We start from the raw sequence: 26,704 nt of genomic DNA, 5'->3' as shown, positions 1-26,704 counted from the left end.
ATTTAGAACCCAAAATCTTGTGGAAATGAATGTTGAAAAGTAAAAATAAATAAATAAGTTCTGGAAAAAAAAGAACCTACTGTATGCTGGGATCAATACTAGGCAGTGTGGATGCAAGGACCACCAGGAGAAAAAAATGATAGAAATAATTCCTATTCCCAAAGAACTGACATTCTAAATGGGAAGGAAATGAAGAGTAATGCAGTCTTGGGGTGACTGTAAAACTCAAATAATATCCAAATGATTTATCAACATATCAATACTTTAAGAGTTATAAGGCTACTCATACATAGGAGAAAATAGGTGGTACAGTAGATAAGAGTGCTGGGCCTGGGGCAGCCAGGTAGCACAGCGAGTAAGAGCACCAGCTCCAGTGTTGAGAAGACCTGGAGATCGAATCCCGGGCTCAGACACTTAGCACCCACCCAGAAACACCTGGCCATGTAACCTTGAGCAAGTTACTTAACCCCAATTGCTTAGGGGCAGCCAGGTGGCTCAGCGAGTAAGAGCACTGGCTCCAGTGTCGGGATGACCTGGATCAAATCCGGGCTCAAATACTCAGCACCACACCCAGAAATAACTGGCCGTGTAACCTTGAGCAAGTTACTTAACCCTGATTGCTTTAAAAAAAAAAAAAAAAGAGTGCTGGGCCTAGAATCAGAAAATCTCGTTTTCTTAAGTTCAAATCTGGGCTCAGACAACCGTTTTTGTGTCAAATTTCTTCACCTGTAAAATTAGCTGGAGAAGAAAATGGCAAACTCCTCCAATATCTTGATCAAAAAAACCCCAGATGGGGTTATGGAGAATCACACATGACTGAAAGACAACTGAACGACAACAACAAGCTGGATATAAAATAATTCTACATGTTCTGGACAAGGTCTGGTTTAGTCTAAGCCCCTAATTCAGACTCCTGATTGGGACATGATGAAAAAGCCATGGAGTATAAAATACAACAAAAGCATTTTATATCTAATCAAAGATTTTAAAATTACTTTAAATTGATAAGTGATTTGTCCACAATCACAAAGTAAGTGATAAGAACTTGGATTTGAACCTTCATGCCCTAAGTTCAAATGTAGCACATTTTCTGTTGTACCACACTGGGAAATGATGAAGAAGCCTTCATCAAGAATCTCTATTGATTTTGTTGTACTTTTCCTGGAGAAGAACTTCCTATTATGGTAGACTATCCTTCTCCCACTGCCCATCAAAAAAAAAAAAAAAAAAAAAAAAAAATAGCCTTGCTTCCATCTCAAAGAATGATTCCATAAAATAGGTTCTTTTTTTTCTTTCAGTACCTAGACTGGCCACATTATTTTACTGCTATTATTTCTGACAATGATTCTGAGTTTACTCAAGATGAGTTGGACGAATTTTTGGACAGGATGCTCATGCCAGCTGTCACCATCATGCATAACCACCCCCTAGCAAACCATCAGGCTGCAATGATGATACAGACTGCTAAAGATACCCTGAAGCAGACTGTTCTGGGGAGGTTGCTCAACAAGCCTCACCATGTTTCTTATTACTCAATCTGTCATGTCATATTCAACAATGGTAGTCAGCTCTATTGAATTATTAATAACACAAAAATCCAAAGACCTGCCTCAACTATTCTCATTCAAATATAGCTGATGTCTTCTAAAATAAGCAAGATCTCCTCATTATTCTTTCTGCACCATCAATTCACTTTATTTAAAAAATATATTTTTAAATTAAATTTTTATTTTTTTTTGTTTTTATGTAAGCTAAACTTCTTCCTACTCCTCTGTTGTGCTGAAAGATATCCCATACGGCAGATTTTTTAAAGGAAAAAGATGAAAAGAAAATTGATCAAAACCATAAATAAAAATGGAAAAAATGACACTATATGAGGTGTTCTATACTTATTGCCTGACTCCCACACCTTCTGTAAAAAAAGAATAGGGAGATGTCTTCTCATATTTCTTCTTTGGGACTAAGTCTATTCTTTATAACTTTACCACATTTGCTTTCGATTGCGTTGTGGTCAGTGTTCTGTTCACATTATTCCTTCACTATACATGATCATTGCATGTTGTTTTCTTGGCTCTGTTTATTCACTTCACTTTGCATCAGTTCATACTAGTCTTCTCATGTTTCTTGGTATTCATCACTCTTACCGTTTCTGAAAGCACAGTATTATTTTTTTTCCACATTCATGTACCACTATTTGTTCTAAGCTGAGATGGGAGAAGTGAAGCCATAAAAGGTTTGAGCATAGATGAAAAGCTTTGGAAAAATCTCTGTAGCAAGTGGCGTAGTGAATTGATAAGGGAGGTATAAAAAACACACCTTGCCTCAGTGAAGGCCTAGATCAGATTATATAGCATAAATTGGTAATGGCCCTAATTGGCATGGCTTCATGATTTTCTCCATCAAAGTTTAGCAGCAGCAGGTATGAACAAAGGTAACAGATGGGGGAAATAATCCAATGCTGAAACTTGACAAAGCAAGATTAGAGACAGGATAAAGGGGCAAGACAGACAAGTAGAAAGAGAGAACAAAGACATAGTCATAAACATGGTGGCAGAGAGTCAGACAGACAAAGAAAGAGAACAAATAGTCAAATGGTTATGCTGCTTTCTTATTTTAATTATGCAATTGTATCTTGGGTAGCAGAACTAGAGTTTCTTCAATTAAGTCTGTATTCAAACTCTTTCCAGTTTCCTAGAACCTGTGAGAATTTGCACTCTACCGAAATAAAATTGAAACAATGGTCGTTTCCATATCAGGAAGCAGTTTTAGAGGAAGCCTATGGGGGAGGAGTTCCTTTGGTACCTTCCACCAAATAATATAAATATTCATTTTTATGAGATTCTTTAGCAAAACATTCTCACTTTTAATATGAAATCTCTCCCATATACAGAACAATATAGCCTATAAAAGAGACAACCGGGCATTTTTATTGATTTTTAAAATTATTAATTGTATCATTTTATGCTCTGTATTATATGATGCTTGAAATGTTATTCATTTTCCACATTTTATTAGTTGTACATTGCCAAAGAAAAGTGGTACATTAACCAAAATTATTAACACTTTTATAAATTTATTTTAAATTGCTAAATAATGAATATAGACTACAAGGCACTTAGGAAATTGACATTGCTACATAAATACCACTTAACTGGGAATATTCAGCTATGCTTCTTCTATATAAATGGCTCTTTGGTTATTTAGGAAAAGTTAATTTCCAGCTTTTAAGGGTCTGTGGTCATTGCCTCTGCAGGCTAAGGTATTTTTTTTTCCTAGCAGATAATCCTTTTTTTTTCCTTGGTGGGGGATTGTTGGTGGGGGCAGCAGTAATTTGTCCTTTCCCTTAGCATCTTTTCCAACCTGAATCCTATACATTACTTCCTCAACATAATCTCAGTTCAATACATAAAATATTGGTGGATTCCTATTAATCCAATAATTGGTGGGTGCTGTAGAATTTGACAAAATGAAGTGGCCCAAAAAGTCAGAGGAGTTAGTTTCTTTACTGTTTCCCTTTACTTACAGTAGAGACAAGTTGAAACAATGGCTTGTAGGTAACAGATATTAAAGAAACAATTGTGGAACACTGACTATTGTCACTCTAGAAAGTTTGATTTGGAAAATATAACAATTGGGAGGCATTAGTGATAAATAACAGAGAGATAAAAAAGAAAAAATTTTTAAATCCAGAAAGAAGCAAAAAACAAAGTCGAGAGGACGGAAACAAAAGGGGCAATTTTGTTACTAACTTCCTAAATTTAGTATATACTTTTAATAAATCATATACAAGAGAAATTCATGTTTTTATATATAATTCTCTCTTCTGTCTCCTTTGTATATGACAATATTTGGTTTTCTATGATTTTTTGCTAAGTTCATAATAAAAAACAAAGAACTCTTTCAGTTATTATTTTATTTATGATTTTCCAGATACAAATCTGGTAGACTCTTTGGTTATTCCCTCTTTATTTCCAGCTAGATTAAAAAGAATCATAAAATTCCTTCAAAGAACAGTCTATGTCACTTTTTCTATATTAGACCTTTGTAGATCTCCACCCACCTTCCCATCTTACTAGTTCTCTATCCCTACTGAAATTACTCTGCATATACTTAAAATGTACTTATGTGTATGAATGACATTATTTCTCCTACTTATAGTACAACACAACCTCTGTTACAGCACTATTGTTGGGATTGGTCTTTATATCTCCAGTGCCTAACATAGAGCTTTGCACAAAGTAGGTGCTTAGAAAATGTGGCAGAACTGAATTGGAAAGAAAAAAAAAAACACATAAGTTCTTGTGGAATTTATAATCTTGTATACAAAGCACACAAATAAACCCATTTAAATTGGTATAAAATAAGGTAGAATGTGATTTAAAAGCATCAGGGAGTCCAAGGAGAGGAAAGATGAGTGTTTTGTGGAGGGCAAGACAGTTTTTCCCTTGCAGGAAAGAAGGAGACAAAGCAAAGAACAAAGAAAGGAAGAACATTCAGTTTTTTAAGAATTTTACTTAGATGCTTTTAAAAGGCAGAATGAGGAAACCTAGGTTATTTCATCAGGGATTCATTTATTCTCTTTGATATGAATGAGATTTAATGAGCCAAATAAGTCTGAACCTAACCTGCAAATGGACAGATGTTACACATGGGATATACCCATTTCAGATCAGCTTGTCATTTAGAAAATACTTAGGTATATGCCAAAATCCCTCCTTAACTGTGTACTCTCGCAAGATCTGAATTGAGGCGAATAACACTTGATGTGCTTGGCAGAGAGACAGTATTTCAATAATGGAAGACATTTTTTGGTCACTTTATTCTTGATTCATGGGTGACCAAGTAAATATTTAAAGAAAGCAGATGTCTTAGGTCTCAGTGTTGACATGCTATAAAAATGCCCAATGGTTTCCATGAACTACACTTATTAACATGGGGTACTTACTTGAGTATAATCAAAAAGGATATCATATTTGCTAACTATCACTAATTTTTGATTTAATTTTTGATCTAATGTCAAAGAAAAGCTAATCCCGGGTTTATCTGTCAAGATTTCATAAAATATAAGATCCATTTGCAAATTGCTTGAGGGATCTTTTCCAGGATAGGTTCTCATCTGAAAAATAACCTTCCATTTCCCAAATATACAATTTCCCTTGGGAATGAAGAAGCAGTAATGTGTTTATTAGGTGCCAGGTTCTACCTAAAGGTAAGAATAGTCAGTACAAAAGATTAGAAATCAACCTATAAACCTTTGAAAAAATGCTTTATTTTAGTCAACATGTACCTTATTAAAGAAGAAAAATTTTAGATTAAGGAAAGAATATAGAAGAAGTTCAATTATGGATCAGACCTAGAGTCAAATGACCTTCTCGATTTTTTTTCCATAATTGGCTGGCCATGAAATTGCTTAAGTTCATATTCATGAATTTAATGATTCATTACTCCTGAAAAATAGACAAGGTGCTGGCACACTTAGCCACACATTTCTGACTATACTGTGATCTAAAAATCTTTTTAAATTTTTTCAGCATATTTTAAAGTTTAAACATTAAAAGGTTTATTAATTTGGTATAGAAAAAATAAAGTCATCAACTCTCTTAGGCAAATCAGATGTTACTAAAAGTAAATGGGTTTCATATTTAACCAGAAATTCACAGATGATCTCAGATTCTAATCAATGTAAACTGACTTTTAGATAATGAAGTTGGAAATACATGTTTCTTTCACATAATACTAGCATAGCACCTACTGCAATGTTCTTGGTGTACTAGGCACTGATAAATGTTGGTTGAACTGAATTGAGGATATAAAATGGAAATGAAAAAGAGTGGAGATGGTGGTTTATTTGGAATCAGGATATCAATACTTCTACTGTTTTGCTATGCCATGTTGGGCAAGTCATTTCCTTGGGATTGTTCCCTCAGGTATAAATTGAGAGTTGGGCTAGGAGATCTCTTAAATCCATTTAAGCTTTAAATCTGTGATCCATCACCTTATGATTATAAAACCAGTCCTGTGAGGAAGGTGAGATGGGCATCTTTATCCACATTATTCACAGATGAAGATTTCCAGACAGAAAGAGCACTGGTCCCATCACTTGTCCAAATCAAACTGAATTACTATAGAGCTGAAATATGAATCTATGTCCTGTGAATTCTACCCCACTTTTTGGGGGCTAGGGGATCATTTTTGTTGTTATTGTTTTAGAAATAGTCTTCAACAATTAATCATCTTCAATAGTGCCAAAAGAAATAGTCTTCAGTGAATAGAGAGCTGTGATTAGAGCCAGGAAGATCTGTATACTCCATATTTAGAATGAACTCCCACCTCACCTTCTTCTTTCAGAAGTCTATATGTCCTTCAAAACTCTGCACAATACCTTCTAAATGAAACCTATCCCAATTGTCAGCAGCTGGGATTCTGTCCTTCCAAACTTACCTTCAATTTATTCTATATCTATTTTGCATGTATGTAACCTGGGGTTCAAGCAAATTTTCATAATGCATAAGACTCTCCTTATTGGTGGAGAATGAATGGTTACTCAATGTTGAGTGCTTGTGTGCAAGGGAGAGTTAGCGAGAGCCTGGAGGAAGAGAGAGGTTGGTTCTTGTAGCACACAGGAAAGAGTATACCCTGGGACACAGGTGCTCTTTAAGGAGACTACTCCTTAAAGGGGATTAAACTTGGAAGAAGCTGAAGAGGAGGTGGTGCCTCAATCTTGTCTTGTCCAGTTCATCATGTTAGGTATTTTGGGGATATTTCCCTTTGGAAATTTGGAATTCTCCTACATTTACCTTTTTATGTCTATGTTATATTCCTTGATAGAACATAAGCTTTTTAAGGGCAAGGGCTGTTTCATTGTTTTTTTTCCTTATCCCAACCACCTAGAAGAGTTTTTGGAACATAGTAAGTACTTAAAAAGTGATTGTTGTATTTAATAAAAAAATAGCCTTGGAGAGTAAATTTTAAAATGTTTGGTGGTAGGTGGGGCAAAGAAATGTAATTGCCTTAAGCCAAGTATGAAATTTAATAAAAAGAAAATAAACTTTTAGATGAATGATTAACATTATCAGAAGTGAAAAGGAAAAATAAACCTTCAGCACCAAGAAATATGAATGCAATCATAGAATGAATAATCACTAAGGTCACTTCATCATCATCATTATCATTACAAAGGCACAGTATCTGGGATCAATAGAAGGAACAAGCAACTTGAGAGAGGACCATTCAGTCCTTTGGGTCAAATAATAATTGTCTGAGATACCAGAGGGAAAAGGTAGATGAGGATCAATAATGTAATCAAAAGTAAGAAACTCCAGCTGACAAGAAGTTAGCTTTCTGTAAAGCAACTGATGAGGTTAGTTGATATCTAGGTGGAGAGGATTATAGAGAAACAAATGTTTAAAAGAAAAGCAATTAGAACTGTGAGAGGAGGGGTGATTAGGTGGCTCAGTGAATAGAGCACCAGCCCTGGAGCTAGGAGAACCTGAGTTCAAATTTGAACTCAGACACTTAACACAAAACTAGCCATGTGACCTTAGGCAATTCACTTAACCCCAATTGCCCTGCCTTCCCCCTCCAAAAAAAGAAAAAAAAAAGATCTGTGAGAAGAGATCACTATTGATGCTTGTCCTATGTACAGAATACATCTACATCATTGAAGGGAATGACATTAGTGACAAATTATGTTTATTCACAAAGTATTTTGGGTGCGACACTAAAAGAGTCTTCATATCACATAAAGACATGTTAATGGAAGTTGAGTACTTAAAATTAATTCAGTAAAGTCCTCCTTCTGAATAGAAATTCCTTAAGCCAGATTCTTAAAATGTTCTCAAAGCAGTTAGTATTCTCTCCTTCTATATGTTTATATTTCTCTATACCTATGTGGGCATATAAATAAATATGTAATACATATATGTGTATGTATACATACCCATATATACAAATACATACCCAGGTCTCAGCTCTTCCTTCCTAACTGGGAATGCTTTGAAAATGAGCTTGGCATTTAAGCTGAATAATTTTTGTCTCTGGCTCAGTTCGGTGGAATTTGGAGGGGGTCAGAGTGAGAATTCCATGAAGATCCCCCTTAAGCCCTTATGGAATTTTCACATTTAGGATAGGGTTAAGTTTGGGCCTGACATTTTCTGCTAAGCTTTTGCTCTTGCTGTGCCCAACAAACTACCTCTGGGAGCCATGTTTGGGAGAAGCTGAGCCACTTGTTTGAGCAGTCCTTGAGACGAATCCTACTCTTCACTCTACACATTTTCCATTTATGGTTGGGAGTTTCTGCCTTGCTTTCTACTTCTTACTCTGAGAATGATAGCTATATAAAAACTGCCTGATTCGAAGAAAGTGCTGTGCTCTATGAGTGAAGAAAAATTGTAGTAGCTGAAAAGAAACATGAGATGCACAAGTATCTCCATTCTATGTTCTAGGCACTGGGATGCAAGGATAAGAACTAAGCAACGCGAGTTCTCAAGAAACTTAAATTCTATTTGGAGAGAAAATATGTATGTGTACATGTGTGTGTATGTATGTGTGTGTGTATATATATACATATAAAAGTTATATATACTAACCCCCCACCAAAAAAAAGTAACTTAAGTAGAGGGAGATTCAATTGCCTGATTGACTAGAAATCAGACCTATTATCAATTTCTATACTCAGAGTTTTTTTTTTTTTTTAAGACAAACTCTGTTTTGGTGGAGAGAGATTCTGGGTTCCTTATTGGGAGAGGTGGAGGTGCAAGGCTAGAGATTCTAGGACAATACAGCAGGATAGGATCCAGAGAGACACCTAACTGGAATGCAGCTTCAGAGAAGCAGAAAAACCATCTTGGAGTGATCTACTTTAGCGAATTATTCCTGGTAAGTATAAATGCTGTGGTATATAGAGAGCAGGCGCAGTTAGGAAGAGCAGGTTTTCAAGTGTAACCTTTGACACATAAAGACATCAACCTGGGTAAGTCACTTACCTCTGAAAGCTTGAGCCAACTCTCTAAGTCTATCTATAGAGAGAACTGGCCTAGCAATTTAAGCTCCCTACACAAGTGAAATCACATGTGATTAAAATCTTGCTATTCACGTGCTAAACTTGGGTTGAAAGCTCATCAGCACCCTCCCATGTGAGAAAGTCTGTTTCCTTTTCAGATTTTTATTAGGCATGCCCTGGATGTGTCTATGGGGTAATGAGAAGTTGGACTTCACTAAACAACAAAGACATATGTATGGAACATTTTCATTATAATTTGAAAAAAAAACCAATCATGAGATAGTAGTTGCTTATTTCTTTTTAGTAACTGTTTTTTGTAATAGTGCTGCAAATTCTTAATACTTTTTCCCCTGTTAAAACTTCCCCTTGTTCCCTAAATTTATAGTCTTTAAGCAGAAATAGTACCTATCATATAATCCTTTTTTTTATAACCCATTTCCATTCCTTTAACTTTTATAGCAGCTCTGCTCTGCAGCTTTGGTACTAGTGGGTGGGGGTTAACAAGCTGGAATTTACCTTCACAGCTTTTTCCATCAAGGAGAGTGATTCTCAGATTAGAAAGAATAAAAAATAAATAAGGACAGAATAAAAGCCCAAGGCAAAAGAAGAGCTAGGGCATGGTCAGCTGCTCTAAATTCGTTCAGCTCATTTGAATGGGGCAAATTATATAAAGAAGGTACTGAAGAACTCTTAGTTGTGACTGCTCAGGTGCTCTCAGTGAGCAATGAGATAACTTGGGGAAGGTTCTGTTGGTCTGGGGATTGGCAAACAGTGTTCTAAGCTTGAAAAAGAAAAAAGAAAATGGAGGTTAACTGTAAGTCACTAAAGCTAATAATGATCCTTGGAAGAATTCTGGGATAGCTTATCAGATGGACAGGTTTTAATTACTGAGAAAGGAAAATAGAAATCACTTTGAGTTCACTTTGGTTGATTAAAAACTAAACATTGAACACTAGTTTTAAGGTTCCTCAGCTATTACATGAGGTTAGATGAGTTGACAGGACCCTTTTTAGGTCCAAATCTATATGATATGAGAAGAAAGACTCGTTGATAATAGTGACTAGACGGTAAACGTCTACATTAGGAAAACCCGGTTTCAAGACTTGATGCTGCATTGGACAAAATAACAGCAACGCTGTGCAATGATCAATTATCACAGACTTAGGAATTCTTAGTCATACAATGATCTAAGACAGTTCCAAAAGACTCATGATATAAATGCTATCTACATCCAGAGAAAGAACTATGAGGTCTGAATGAAAAATACAGCATACTATTTTTATGAAGAGTCAGACACAACTGGAAACAACTGAACTACTGGTTTTCAGCAGTTTTTCTCCACAGACATAGCCATACTGCCTTTCTAGTAGCCTATATCATAGTGACTCCCCTACTAGTTATATCACTGCAATAAAATCACTAAAACTCTCTGATTCTCAGTTTCCTCATGTGTAAATATAGAGATAAGGGGAACTAAAGTACCAAACTCACACAGCTTTCACAAGCTCACATGAGATCACAGATATATGACATTCTTTGCAAACTTTTAAAGAATAATTTAATATCAATTATTATTACATCATAAAATTTAGAACTGGATGGAAACTTTAAGGCCCAATTAATCCAAAGCCCTAATTTTACAAATGACAGAATGGGTCCAAAGGTATTGTAATAGTGTTGGGGTACCTGGGGTCTAGATCAATTTGTGAAACCAACTTGTAAAACCAGTCCATTCAGTTGTAACTGCAATTTGCCCTTTCCCATCCTTCAGCTCTGCCCCTTCGTTCAGTTGTAACTGCAATTTGTCCTTTCCCATCCTTCAGCTCTGCCCCTTCGCCCTGTCCCACACTCCACCTAGGCAACACCCCTTGCCTTTTGTCTCCTTTGCCTGGCCCAAATCTTATCTAAACTATCTATTCACATGCTCCTCTTGGTCAGCTCTGACCTTTGTCTATGCACTGAGGCCCCTCCTGTCTGGTCAGCCCTGACAATGTCAGCCCTACCCTTTAAAGGTAAAAGCATGTACCCCTCTCACTTGCAAGTCCCCTAAAGGACTCTTGCCCGCTTCTCATAGAAGCCTAACAATAAACTTCTACAACTCTCACTCCAATTAAGCCTGAGACCTTGAATTCTTTCCAGACGATATTGCATGTTTTCTGGTCTTAGATAAGATCATAATTCCTGATGAATCTATTGGGATTCCATCCCTCATCAATAGTAATGTAATTTAAAGATTCGCCTGTATTGGCTTGGTTTTTGGTTTGATTGTGTTAAAACCCAGAGCTTGTTAATCCCACTTGTGGGATGGACTTGTTGATGTGAAAAGAGGGCTGAACTGGGAAGAGCTGGTGACATAGATTTGGAGAGACACAAGAAAGAGGCAGAAGAACTTTTTGGAAGCAGCACCTTTGGAGGCAGAGAGAGAGACTGAGAGGATTGCGGAGGGCCACTTTGAATTGACCAGGACTTTTGAGAGCTGCCACCCAAAGCTACCAAGGACTGAGGAGACATGGCTGTTTTGCTGGTACTTTGTCTGTTTTGATGTCGTTTTGCCAGATTTGTCCACTGGTGAAAGACAGCTCTGTTGTTGCAGAAGTTTGGGAACCTTGCTGTTGGTTCAGAGCTACTGAGACTGTTCTGCAGACAGAGAGTGAATACTGTCCTCTGGTGAAGGACAGTGCTGTTGTTGCAGAGGTTTTGCAACCTTGCTGTTGGTTCAGAAGCCCTGAAGAAATATTTTCTTGTTGTAAGTTTACAGAAATCCTGGAAGGCGGTTTGCTAATGTGTTCACGTGTCCTAGGACTGTTCTGCAGACAGAGAATGGATTAATGAAGACACTGGCAATGTATCTTGTGGCCTTGCTAAGCTTTGTCTCCCCAGAACAAAAATTGCTGAGAACTTGCCTCTGTCAAGATGAAGAAAAGACCTCTATTTGGGTATTAAGTGCCGTGCTTAAGCTTGTTGTAACTCTGGGGTAGATTCAATTGTGATCCGAGGGTGGGGAACTTTTGACCTTTTTGTGCTCTGTGATTGAACAAATGAATGTACTTTACTTATGATTGGAAACTAATCTCCATTTGAGAAGAAGGGCTTTGTGATGGACTAAATGAAGGTACAGCCTAGGGGTGGAGTAGTATTAAAAGAGGGACTTTGTTATTGATTAAATGAATGTAATGTCCTGGGGTGGGGTAGTACTTGATTAAATCAGGTAGTACTTGGAGATAATTGAATCACACAGTAAATGCTGTATTTTGAATGATGTCATATTTTGATCTTCTCTGTTCTTAATTTTTCACTGAATAAAATGGAGAGCACCTATGCTGGCATTTTGAACCTTGGGAAGTTGCCTTTGCTTGGCATTGCATTACAGGTATTTACTTGTGGGGGTCACATAGCAAGCAAGAAACAGAGCGGGAATTTGGGATTATCTGAATACATTCAATGATCTGCTCTGCTCCAGGTGAGTTTGTAACTTCTATACAGAATGTTTGCACTATTTCCTTGTAGATTTTGTGAGTTAGAATAGCTTTGTTATTTTGTCGCATATATACTACATTTATAATATATATAATTATGTTACATATTTTATAAAATTATATGGTTAGATATTGAATATAATTGTTATATATTTAATTTTATATTATAAATTTAAACATTATCATATGTTATGTTATATATTATCTATTTGTTATATATCTGTATACTTAGGCATGTTATATATTGTATGTAATTATATATGACATATGATATGTGTTATATATATGTTATATTGCTATTTCTGATATTAGAATGAGGGCAGAGAGTTTCTTTTCTTCTGTATTTTTATTTCTTCAGCACAGTGCTTAGCAAAATGATGAATAAATTATTTTTCATTCACTTTTATTCTTCCCAGAAGATTGGAGTTCAAGAAAGAGAAGTGTAAGATAGTTTACTTAAATAGGGAAAAAAAGTCAAATTTTCTTGGGAAAGAAAGGGTTATGTATTATCAAATAATGAAAAATGAATAAATAAAAGAAATCAAATAGGATGAACCAGAAATGATAAAAGGAAAATTGGCCTATATGGCTAAATAATTCAAGAATAATAATATAATTATACACAACCACATGCAGAATTTAGTGCTGGAAGGGATCTCAGTAACCCTGCAGTCCAACCCATATCTGGAAAGGGAGGCCCACAAAAATACAAAGAAGTGATCTTCTATCCTCTGCTTGAATACATCCACTTCAGAAGAACTCATTACTTCCTAAGAGAGTGTACCCTACTTTTAGATAGTTCTAATTTTTATGAAGTTCTTCATGACATCAAGCCTAAATTTACCCCTTTGTGACTTCTTCCCATCGTTCCTTATTCAGCCACCCGGAACCAAACAGTACATATCTAATCCTTCCTCCACATGGCAGCACATGAAATACTTGTATTTCTCCTGAGGTGTCTCTTTCCCAGCTTCTTCAACCTGTCATACAACATGAACCCTGGCCCTTCACGATCCTGGCTGTCCTCTGGATACTCTTCAGCTTATGATTGTGAAAATTGTGGCTCTATCAATTGAGTTTATCAGGCATTAAACATTTTAAAATTAAAATTAAAAACCTGCCACGTGTTAGGCACTGTATTAGGTCCAGGGGATACAAAAAATGGTAAAAGTCAGCCCCTGCACTCGAAGATCTCACAGTCTACTGGGAAAGACATCAGGCAAAAAACTATGTACAAACAAGCCACATAAAGGATGACTTGGAAATAATTGAAAGAGGGTATTTAACAAAGGGGACTGGGAAAGGTAGGATTTTAGCTAGGACTTGAAGGGAGCCAACTGGAGAGGAGTGAGAACATTCCAGGCATGGAGGACAGTCAGTGAAAATGCTTGAAATTGGGAGATGGAAGAACAGAAGTTGTATGAGGAATAGCAAAGAAGCTGGGTCACATAGTGCTAGGAGGAAGAGGTTTGGAGTGTGTGTGTATGTGTGTGTGTGTATGTGTGTGTGTGTGTGTGTGTGTGTGTGTGTTTTCTAAATCCATGTAAGACTTGTACCAGGAGATCCTAATGTTATTTAATTCATTCATGTCTCTGGAAGGTAAGGAGAGCCAGAATCAGACTGCACATCCAGCCTTGTTAATTGAAATTTCTGACCCTTCCTTCAATGGGTTTTCATAGATCTTTCAGTGATTTTTGTAGCCATCTTCAAAACCACATCTCTGGGTTTTCTACGTCCTGTTCACTTTTGGAGTTCAAAGATAAATATGCCAGACTTGGGCACAAGATACTGAATTCAGCCCACATAAGGGCTTTACTAGAGATAAAAGTGAAGGGTCAGATAACACATATTCAGGCTCTAACTTGTGCCAAGAGTTAGAGATTTTTACTATTACACATGAGGTATTTAGAGAGATCTTGTAAGCTGTTGCTCTGGATAACCATTTGCTTATCTTGTGCCCAAGTCTGGCATATGTATCTCCAAACTCCACAAGTGAGCGGGGCATAGAAAATCTCAGGATGTAGTTTGGAAGATGGCTACAAAAATGACATATTTATATGTACTTATATATAACAAAAATATATTTTATATAACAAAATCCTATTTATATATGATAAACTTATATATTTGCATATGATAAAACAGTATTTCTAAAATGCATAAAATACACAGAATTAAAAAAAACAATTATATTAAAATGTAATTACAAAATATTTTAACAATAAGTTCCTGATTACAGGTTAAGAATCCGTGTTCTCAAATAACTGAGGATTATATGAACTCTGGATTTGCATATATATTTAAAACATTTGAAAAGTTTCTTCCTTATGTTTTAATGTATTTGTCTCCTCCCTTGGTATTAATCATGTTTTGTTTTGTTTTGTATAGTGATAATCACTATTTCAAAATGTGTTCTCATAAGATTATTTTTATAACCAGAGTTCTCAAGCCACTGACACAAAACACACCTTACTGGCAAACAATCCTGCCTCACTGTATAATTTAAGTGACTTCACTGCCCTAACCAAAGGCTAATGCTTGTGATTAGGCATTCAAAATCACTTCTTGACAATTCCATAATATCCAACAACAGTTTTTCTAAAAGTTACTTTTCAATTTGTGCACAAATGCGAACATCCTCCTACAGACTTGTAACCTTTATTTGCAGGAAGGGAGCAGGGAGGAGGTGGAGCAGACTAAAAAACAGCTTCTTGCTTACACCATGACTGTTCTACTCATTGTCTTCATGCCTGATACTGAATTTCTGGTTTTGAAAGACAACCCTGGAACAAGGTGACTGCTGTTGGATCAAAGAAATTAAAATATTTCCTATGGTTTCCTCCTCATATTATTTTGAGGAGTTAAAATTGTATACATTCTGGGACATTGGTTTCTATGTTCACTCTCTATTAAGACTAAAGAAAGGGGTGGCCAGGTAGCAAAGCGAGCAAGAGCACCGGCTCAGAGTCAGGATGACCTGGGGATCAAATCCGGGGTCAGATACTTAGCACCACACCCAGAAATAACTGGCCATGTAACCTTGAGCAAGTTACTTAACCCCAATTGCTTAAAAAAAAAAAACTAAAGAAAAATCTATAGAAAGAAGAAAAGAAGGAATAAAGACTTGAAAAAGATGGATATTTCTATCCCAAATTCCTACAAGAGTATTTCAACAGTACTCAATAATTTAATTAAATTAATTTTGATAGTCAAAAACAAATATATGTCAACATCTTTAGGTGCAGAGACCAAGGAAGTAGCCATAGCAAAAATAAAATATGTCCATAAAAAGGGAAGGATGGCCAAAACTTTGCTTTAACCTATAAATCCTAACAAATACTGACACCACTCACATTCCTCAACTGCACAGAAACAGTAGTACAGACCTAGTTAGTAAGCATTATTATTAGTCTAAATAGGAAGTTACCAAACCCTGGGCCCATGACAACTCAGTGACCTCCTCAACAACAGCCTCACAGTACATTAAAGGCTCAAATAAAGCACATCCTTTTTTCCCCCATTGAATACCATAGTACCTGTATCAAAGTGTGTCACATTTTATTTACTAAAAGTAATAAGGAGTTGGGGCGGCTAGGTGGCGCAGTGAGTAGAGCACCGGCCCTGGAGGCAGAAGGACCTGAGTTCGGATCCGGCCTCAGACACTTAACACACACACCCAAAAAAACTAGCCGTGTGACCGTGGGCAAGTTACTTAACCCCAATTGCCCTCCAAAAAGCAAAAACAATAAAAATAAAAAATAAAAGTAAAATGGGGGTAGCTAGGTGGTGCAGTGAATGGAGCACCCACCCTGGAGTCAGGAGGACCTGAGTTCAAATCTGGCCTCAGACACAACATTTACTAGTTGTTTGACCTTGGGCTAGTCACTCAACCCCAACAGCCCTGCCTTCCCCCTTCAAAAAGCAAAAATAAATAAATAAAAGTAAAATGAATGACTGCCTTTTCAACTCACAAACAAGATTAGCATTCTAAGCCAAAATTTTCTTAAAATCATTCTGCCAAAATATATGTATGCCATGGCTATTAGTATTTTTAATTATTTATACCAAAGAATAAGAAAGGTTAAAACTATTCATGATTGGATAAAAATTACTTCCCTATAAGTACCTTGAATTAAAAGTGCTTTTCAACTATTTATACTTTTTCTTTCATTTTTAAACTGATACATCTTTTCTTTTTTTTTTTTTTCCTTTTGGAGGGCAATAGGGGTTAAGTAACTTGCCCAAGGTTACATGGCTAGGTTTTGTGTGTGTGTGTGTGTGTGAAGTGTCTGAGGCCAGATCAGAATCCAGGTCCTCCTGATTCTGGGGCCAATGCTTTTCTCACTGTGCCACCTAGCGCCCCAGATACATCTTTTCTTAAGACAACACTCACTATTAAATAGACAATTTCCCTAGTCCACAGAGTACTTCTCTTCTCCTCCCCAAAAGAAAAAATTAAGACAAACCCTACAATAGGGTAAGTGGGATTCATAGTGCACAAAATCATTTTGCTCTTATAGTTTTGTAAGAGGAAGGGAATACGTTTTAAAAAGGGAGTGTGGTTAGTTATCTGGCACCAAACTTGGTGGTGGTATTTTGTCTAAATTCCATTTTCCTTTTTTTTTTTTGGAGGAGGAAAGAGAGGGCAATTGGGGTTAAGTGACTTGCCCAAGGTCACATGGCTACCGTGTTTCCCCGATAATAAGACACTGTCTTATTAAAATTTTTTGGACAGAAAAACACCAGAGGGCTTATTTTCAGGGGAGGGCTTATTTTAATGAACATTGACAGCAATTTTAATAAACAGGTAAATGTGAACAAAAAAATGTACCTTTATTCAATAATGAATTCAATAAAGAACAGGATGATGCACTCACTGCTGCAGCTCTGATTGGATGCAGCTCGGAGCGCGGCATGCGTTTCATCCAGGGGGGGGAGATGGTGCATACAGAGGGTACCGTAATGTAGCGTGTAGCACAGAGGATCACCTTCACTACAGTAGCAATCTCAATAGGGCTTATTTTTGGGGGAGGCTTATTTTAGAGGAATCTTACACAGTAAGGGGAGGGCTTATTTTCAGGATAGGTCTTATTATCAGGGAAACATGGTAGTAAGTGTTAAGTGTCTTGAGGTCATATTTGAACTCAGGCCCTCCTGACTCCAGGGCGGGCCCTCTATTCACTGTGCCACCTAGCCGGCCCCCTCCCCCATTCCATTTTCATTTAACATTGCTGATCCCTTAGGCGATTGTAGTCAATGTGTTTATTGTATTTTTAATCCTGCTTTCTTTAAGACTCATCAGTTTATAGAAGTCATGTCACTTTCCTCTGAAATTTTCATGTTCTTCATTCACCATTATCATAGTCCATTACATTGATATACCACAATTTTTGCAGCCATTTGTCAACTTATGGATTGACAATGTTTTTTATATTATTGCAAACATTGCTGCCATTGCAAGTCTTCTACATATGGGAATTAGATTTATTTTACTAACCTCTTTGGGTATTATAAGTCCATTGTTGATAAGTCAATCAACATAAAAAACTCAGTGTCTTTTTTTTTTTTTTTTACATAATTCCAAATGGCTTTCCAGACTACTTGGACTAATTCTAACAGTACAGACTTCTTCCTATAGCCTCTACAAATGTATAGATTCTATTGATCTGTACTTTGTCCTGTTTCCAATACTTTTGTGCATTTTTGTACAATTATCTAAATATGGCAGTTAAGCTTTTTTATCCCATCTTCCCCCTACCTGCTTGATTGGCTTGTTTTATGTTTTCAATTATAATTGCTTTGACTTAGATTTCAGATATTCTTCTAATCTTGTTCTTTGTTTCTGACACATGGTAGGGGTTTAATAAATACTACTTGGCAGACTGACTTTCACTCTATTCTGGTATTCTTTCTTCCATTTCTGCATTTCTGGCATCCAATTATGTAAATCTTTTTTTCAGAGGATTCACAATAGTAAAGATACTCTCCATCATTTGATTTTTTAATTTAGTAGTTTTAACTTAAAACTTTTTTTAAAGCAATACTTTTTACTTCCAGAAATATCTCTTATATTTTACACAATATTTGAAAGGTCACTGATAGTGTCTTACCAGTCACATAAGACAGTTCTTTAAGGATCTCAATGTGCTTGTGATTCCATTGACAAATGTCACTATCAGCTGGGGAAACTCTCTCTATCAATACAGGTCACTAACCTATTTGCAATTTATGTAAAGAGAGATGTCAATAACATCAAGAGATAAAGTAGCTCACCCAGGGCCACATAACTATTATGGGACTTAAACCCACACTTTCTACTGTTGCATCCTATCTTTCAATATAAGGTAGGAATTTATAAAAATTTTGATCACAGGAAAAGAATGAATCAAACATGATAAAGAATATTTATTAATCAACTTAGTGAGAAACAGAAATGAAGTTGTGTATACCACCTGGACAGAAAGAGGAAAGAGATGATGATTTTGGAACCATAGAAAAATTGACTAAATTCTGGGCCTGATTTTAAGCATCAGCAAAGAATTGATGTCTTAAGAAGAAATCATCAGAACCTAGGGTGCACATTACCACTTCCATATTAGAATGTTTTACCTGATAAAGGAGAGAAAAACATTGTTAACTCTGTTATATTCCCTAAATTGGGGAAAATAAAGTTCCAAATGTGTCAGAGAAAAGAGATTATGATATAGTTTCTTTTGTTTACATTATAATAGTTTATTGCTAAAGTTGCTCAAAGGTGAATGAGAAGAAAACAAGAATAACGTTCTGAAGATAGAAACAGAAATGAATTTAATGAGGATGAAAAGGAGGCATTTTCAGAAGAGATTCATGCTAATATACAAGGATCTCATCAATCTACTTAATTTTTAAAAAGATGAATATAAAAACAAAAGCTGGCTATTTAGAGGATGAATTCAAAAGAAAGGAATGATCATAAAGAAATACTATCATGATATGAAATACAGAATCAGCTGAAGTTGACAAATTTCAGGAGCACTAAAAAAGGGCCTTTTAGCTTTATTAGGTAAAGCTAATTATCAAATTAGTCTTAGGAACACTAAATCAGATTGATAGAATGATATTAATAGATTCCAGAGAAAAACAGAATTACTTAGCTTATTTTATATCCATTTTCTCTGAGAATTTTTGTCTTTTAATGTTTCAAATTTTTAAAAAAAGCATTAATTTTCTCTGCCTTTCTTCCCTCCCCAAAATGAAAAATTAAAGCAAAATCCCTGTCATAAATATGCATAGTCAAACAAAGCAAAACATCACAGTGGGCTTGTCCAAATTTTATGACTCATTCTACATCACAAGTCTGTTCACTCTTTCAAGAGGTAAATAGCATTTTCTGCACAAGGCCTATGAAATCACTATTTGTCTTTGAATTGATTACAGCTTTTAAGTCTTTCAAATTTACTTAGAAAATGGGACTTAAACCTGCATCTTCCCAGCTCTATGGTCTATGCCAAACTGCTTTCAATACATGGTAAGTACTCAATAAACACTTTTTTTTTAATGAATAAAAATTCTCACTTGTTTTTTTCTTCAAATTTCAAGTTCAACTGCTAATTGTCTTAGTTTCATGAAAGCAAATAAATGACTAAAGTTTTTTCCCTCAATGTATTCAAATAAAATTAAATTCATTTGCATGATATCTTCATATTTAAGTACAGAAGAAGAGAAAAAAAGTATCATGGGGTTTGGTTTAGAAGAAGCCATGAAGTATGCATTAAGCACTGTTTATAGCTAATGTTTATAGCAAATGCTATGGTAGGAAACAAATCCAATATAAGAATAAGTAAGGAAAGTCTAACCTTTTCATGAATTTTCTGGCCAGGCTCCATCCCTTCTATATGTTCTGACTCTGTGGACCCTTCTCCAGATGCCATTTTCCTTTGAATATGAGCATTTTGTTCCCGCAAGGCAACAATCTACAAAAGAGAAGCAGGTAGTCTTTGAAGGAGTGAGGGAAACAGAGTATAAAGCTGCAAATAACAAAATAATTGGCTCAAAAAACATTGATAAAATCTGGAAAATACTTTCACAAGCCAGAAATTTAATACACACACACACACACACACACACACACACACACACACACACTTCCTATGAAAAACTCAAGTTTCAAGGCAATTATTATTATTTTTCTAAATAAAAAGTTAATATTCTTAAATACTACATCATTGGGCAGATGCAGGGGCAGGCCGGGAAGGCACGGCGCGGCCAGCAGACTCAGACCGGGAAGGGGCCTGATCAACTCCGAGGGCAAGTCTTCCCACCAACCACAAGGTCCACTACCAGGCCTATCACCAAAGGGCTGGGACTGGAAAGAGCAAGGTAAGAAGCAAATACAGGGGCCCCTGTCCTGGGGCTACCATTCATAGCCCAGAAATTAAAAAAAAAAAAGCCCCTTTCAGGACCTCCAAAGTCCAGAAAGACAGAGTGAAGCTCACTTGCTCCAAACCCCGCCTCTGACCCTGAAAGGCCCCAGGGCAAAACCCTCTACAGTAAAGGCTTGGGATCCTAGAGGAAGGGCGTGGTTAGGACCCTGCCTCAAAATGGGTAGAAAGCAGACAAGACTCTGGAGTCCTACTATCCTCAGAGGGAGGAACCAACCTCAGAGGGAGACAATGTGGACTCCACACCCAAAGCTGAAACTTCAACAGGGAATGGGTCCCAAGCACAGAAAGCTCTCCTAGATGAGATCAAAAGGAACTTTGAAAACAAAATGAGAGAGATAGAAGACAAAATGAATAATTCTCTCAAAATGAAAATAGCAGAATTAGAAAAACATTATAATGAGGAAAACATCTCTCTCAAAAGAAAAGTGTATGATATGGAAAAGGAGCTTCAAAAATTAACCAAGGAAAATGATTTGCTAAAAACCAGAACTAACCAAATGGAAACAAATAACTCTATGAAGAACCAAGAATTAGCCAAGCAAAACAACAAAAATGAAAAATTAGAAAAAGAGGTAAAATACCTCAAAGAAAAAATAACTGACCTGGAAAACAGATCCAGGAGAGATAATCTGAGAATCATAGGCCTACTAGAAAATTATGATGAAAAAATGAGCCTGGACAACATTCTTCAAGAGCTCGTTAAGTAAAACTGCCCTGAGATACTAGAACCTGAGGGTAAAATAGAAATCGAGAGAATCCACTGGAACCTGCTGTTAAGAGATCCCAAACTGAAAAGTTCTCAAAATGTTGTGGCCAAACTCCAGAATTACCAGATAAAAGAGAAAATATTTCAAGCGGCCAGAAAGAAACAATTCAAATATCGAGGGTCCACAGTGAGGATTGTACAAGATTTGGCAGCCTCTACACTGAAAGATCAGAGGCAGTGGAATACAATTTTCTGGAGGGCAAAAGAGCTCGGGTTACAACCAAGGATCACATACCCAGTGAGACTGAGCATATTCTTCCAGGCAAAGAGATGGTCATTCAATGATATAACAGAGTTACTGACCTTCTTGATAAAAAAGCCAGAGCTCAATGGAAAATTCAACCTCCATTTACAAGATGCAACAGTGACTTAGAAAGGTAAACAAGGAGAACACACACACCCTGCTATGTGATAAGAGCAAACTGGTTATAGACAAGTAGAAGGTATGACTATAAAATACACAAAATGACGATTTTTTAAAAATCTTGTTAAGGACTACAAAGGGACTGCAATGGAAGAAAGGGAATGGTTGAAGTGGAAAGGGGTAAATTATGCCACTCACAGAGGCATAAAAACTGTATAGCAGAGGAAAAAAAAGGGAGGGAGTTGGGAAGCATATGAGCTTTTCCCTCATTGGCTCTGGTATAAGGAGGGAATAATAACCAGTTAAGCATAGGACTCTATGGAGAAGAAATGCAAAAAGTATCATTTTAGAGGAAAAGAGGAGAGGGAGAGGAGCTTCGCATGAGATTTGTTCCAGTCACTCTTGATGCGAGGAAGAAATAGCATACTTCATTAAGTATAATGACATCCTACAGGCAGCAGGAGGGGGAAAGGGTTATGAAAGGGGGGTGGGAGTGGTTTGTAGGGAGGGAAGTAGTAAGGGGAAAGGGGAGGAAAAGGGAGGGGGGCTGAAAAGGGAACACTGAGGGAGGTGGTGGTCAAAAGGAAAACTATTAAGGGGGGAAGGGAGAAGGGAGGGAAAATATGAACATTAACAGGGGAAGGAATAGGATGGGGGGAAGAAACAGATAACAATCATAACTGTAAATGTGAATGGAATAAACTCTCCCATAAAATGGAGATGGATAGCAGAATGGATTAGAAATCATAAATCTACAATATGCTGTTTACAAGAAACACATCTGAAACAGAGGGATACACACAAGGTAAAGGTAAAAGGTTGGAATAAAATATATCATGCCTTAGCCAAAGTAAAAAAAAAGCAGGGGTAGCAATCCTTATCACAAATAAAGCAAAAGCAAAAATTGACCTAATTAAAAGAGATAAGGAAGGAAACGATATCCTGTTAAAAGGCACCATCGAGAATGAAGCAATATCACTACTTAACATATATGCATCAAGTGGTGTAGCATCCAAATTCCTAGAGGAGAAGGTAAAGGAATTAGAGGAAGAAATAGATAGCAAAACTATACTAGTGGGAGACCTTAATCTCCCCCTCTCTGAACTTGATAAATCCAACCTCAAAATAAACAAGAAAGAAGTTAAGGAGGTGAACAGGATTTTAGAGAGGATAGGTATGATACATCTCTGGAGAAAACTGAATGGGGACAAAAAGGAATATACTTTCTTCTCAGCGGTTCATGGCACATAATCAAAAATTGACCATGTTCTAGGGCATAAAAACCTCACAATTCTATGCAGTAAGGCAGAAATATTAAATGCATCCTTCTCAGATCATGATGCAAAAAAATTATATGCAATAAAGGGCCAGGGAAATACAGACTAAAAACTAATTGGAAATTAAACAATTTAATCCTAAAGAATGAGTGGGTCAAACAAGAAATTATAGAAAAAATCAGTAATTTCATTCAAGAGAATGATAATAATGAGACAACATACCAAAATCTGTGGGAAGCATTAAAGGCAGTTCTTAGGGGAAGTTTTATATCCCTGAGTGCATACATGATTAAATTAGAGAAAAGGGAGCTCAACGAATTGGGCATGCAATTAAAAAAAACTAGAAAAAGAACAAATTCAAAATCCCCAATTAAATACTAAATTAAAAATATTGAAGACAAAAGGAGAGGTTAATAAAATTGAAATTAAGAAAACTATTGAATTAATAAATAAAACCAAGAGCTGGTTTTATGAAAAAAAAAATTGATAGATCCTTAGTCAATATGATAAAAAAGAAAGAAAAAAACCAAATTATGAGTATCAAAAATGAAAAGGGTGAATCTACCTCCAATGAAGAGGAAATCAAAACAATAATTAGGAATAATTTTTCCCAATTGTATGCACATAAATTTGACAATCTTAGGGAAATGGATGAATATTTAGAAACATACAAGTTGCCCAGATTAACTGAAGAGGAAGTAAATTACTTAAATAATCCCATCTCAGAAAAAGAAATTGAACAAGCCATCAGTCAGCTCCCTAGGAAAAAATCTCCAGGGCCAGATGGATTCACTAGTGAATTCTATCAAACATTTAAAGAACAATTGATTCCAATACTCTACAAACTATTTGGGAAAATTAGTGAAGAAGGAGTCCTACCAAATTCTTTTTATAACACAAATATGGTACTGATACCAAAATCAGGAAGAGATAAAACAGAGAAAGAAAATTATAGACCAATCTCTCTTATTAATATAGATGCAAAAATTCTAAATAAAATACTAGCAAAAAGACTACAGCAACTTATTTCAAGAATAATACACTTTGATGAGGTAGGATTTATTCCAGGAATGCAAGGATGGTTTAATATTAGGAAAACCATCAGTATAATTCATCATATCAACAATAAAACTAGCAGAAACCACATGATCATCTCAATAGATGCAGAAAAGGCCTTTGACAAAATACAACATCCATTCCTATTAAAAACATTAGAAAGTATAGGAATAAATGGAGCCTTCCTTAAAATAATAGGTAGCATCTATTTAAAGCCATCAGCAAGTATTATATGTAATGGGGAGAAGCTATAAGCATTTCCCATAAGATCCGGGGTGAAACAAGGGTGTCCACTATCACCCCTCTTATTCAATCTGGTACTAGAAATGTTAGCAGTAGCAATTAGAGAAGAAAAAGAAATCAAAGGAATCAAATTAGGCAGAGACCAAGCTATCACTCTTTGCAGATGATATGATGATATACTTAGAGAATCCTAGAGAATCAAGTAAAAAACTGCTTGAGACAATAAATAAATTTGGCAAAGCTGCAGGATATAAAATAAACCCACATAAATTCTCAGCATTCCTATATAGTGCCAATGAAATTCAACAGCAAGAAATAGAAAGAGAAACCCATTTAAAGTTACTGTAGACATTATAAAATATTTGGGAATCTACCTGCCAAAACAAACCCAGGACCTGTATGATCACAACTACAAAACACTTTTCACACAAATAAAGTCAGATCTAACTAATTGGAAAAATATCAATTGCTCATGGCTGGGTCGAGCTAATATAATAAAAATGACAATTTTACCTAAATTAAATTATATATTTAGTGCCATACCAATTAATTTACCAAAAAACTACTTTATAGAGCTAGAAAAAATAGCAACAAAATTCATTTGGAAGAATAAATGGTCCAGAATATCAAGGGAATTAATGAAAAGAAATGCTAGGGAAGGTGGACTAGCTTTACCAGATTTCAATCTGTACTATAAAGCAGCAGTCATCAAAACTACTTGGTATTGGTTGAGGAATAGAGGAGTGGATCACTGGAATAGATTAGGCACACGAGATTCAGAAGTCAATGACTATAGTAATGTGTTGTTTGATAAACCTCCAGACCCTGGTTTTTGGGATAAGAACTCACTATTTGACAAAATCTGCTAGGAAAACTGGAATATAGTATGGCAGAAACTGGGCATAGACCATTATCTAACACCATATACCAAACTCAAGTCTAAATGGGTTCATGATCTAGGTATAAAGATTGATATTGTAAGCAGTCTCCTAAAACAAGGAATAGTTTACCTATCAGACTTGTGGAGAGGGAAAGACTTTATGTCTAAACAAGAATTAGAGAACATTATAAAATGTAAAATGGATAATTTTGACTACATGAAATTGAAAAGTTTCTGTACAAAGAAAGCCAATGTAACCAAGATTAAGAGGGAGGTGGGAAATTGGGAAAGAATCTTTACAACCTATGTCTCTGACAAAGGACTCATTTCTAAAATATACAGAGAATTGAGTCAAATTTATAAGAATACAAGTCATTTCCCAATTGATAAATGGTCAAAGGATATGAACAGGCAGTTTTCAGAGAAAGAAATTAAAGCTATCTATAAGCACATGAAGAAATGCTCTAATTCACTATTGATTAGAGAAATGCAAATCACAACAACTCTGAGGTACCACATCTCGCCAGTCAGATTGGCTAAGATGACAAAATAGGAAAATGACAAATGCTGGGGAGGATGTGGGAAAATTGGATCACTAATGCATTGTTGGTGGAGTTGTGAACTGATCCAGCCTTTCTGGAGAGCAATCTGGAATTATGCCCAAAGGGCTATAAATACTTTCATACCCTTTGATCCAGCAATACCACTCCTAGGGCTATATCCCAAAGAAATCATAGAAATGGGAGAAAGACCCATATGTACAAAAATGTTTATAGCACCTCTTTTTGTGGTGGCAAAGAATTGGAAATTAAGGGGGTGCCCATCAATTGGGTAACGTCTGAATAAGTTGTGGTATATGCATGTTATGGAATACTATTGTGCTATAAGAAATGAGGAGCAGATGGTCTTCATATTTACCTGGAGAGGCTTATACAAACTGATGCTGAGTGAGAAGAGTAGAACCAGGAGAAATTGGTACACAATTACAGACACAACGTATGTGTGATGACTAACTTTGATAGACTGTACTCTTCCCAGCAATGCAGTGGTATAAGTCAATCCCAAAAGACTCATGATGGAGAGAAATATGTGCATCCAGAGAAAGAACTAGAAAGAACTAAGTTTATATCCAGGTGGAAGCAAAATACCTCATCTTTTTCGTTCCCTTATTTGGTTTTATGTCCTCTTTACCATTTTTCATTCCAGCTGGTACAATCC

The 26,704-nt window shown here is 36.1% G+C and overlaps 1 protein-coding gene across 3 annotated transcripts in view; it reads right to left on the bottom strand.

Annotated features, from left to right (window-relative positions):
* Positions 1 to 26,704, bottom strand: part of PPFIA2 (PTPRF interacting protein alpha 2) — a 737,051-nt gene that overhangs the window by 166,022 nt on the left and 544,325 nt on the right. For all 3 annotated transcript variants that reach the window (XM_069094786.1, XM_069094785.1, XM_069094787.1), the window contains one exon: positions 20,313 to 20,429. In XM_069094786.1, the coding sequence (XP_068950887.1) occupies positions 20,313 to 20,429 (117 nt within the window). The remainder of the gene's footprint in view (positions 1 to 20,312; positions 20,430 to 26,704) is intronic.

Source organism: Petaurus breviceps, unplaced genomic scaffold (genome assembly GCF_028583685.1).
Source record: "Petaurus breviceps papuanus isolate PSGF00001 unplaced genomic scaffold, PetGlider_PUasm1.0 221, whole genome shotgun sequence".
NCBI classification, from domain to species: domain Eukaryota; kingdom Metazoa; phylum Chordata; class Mammalia; order Diprotodontia; family Petauridae; genus Petaurus; species Petaurus breviceps.
The sequence above is the reverse complement of the archived record's forward strand: the minus strand, read 5'-3'. Positions and strand labels throughout refer to the sequence as shown.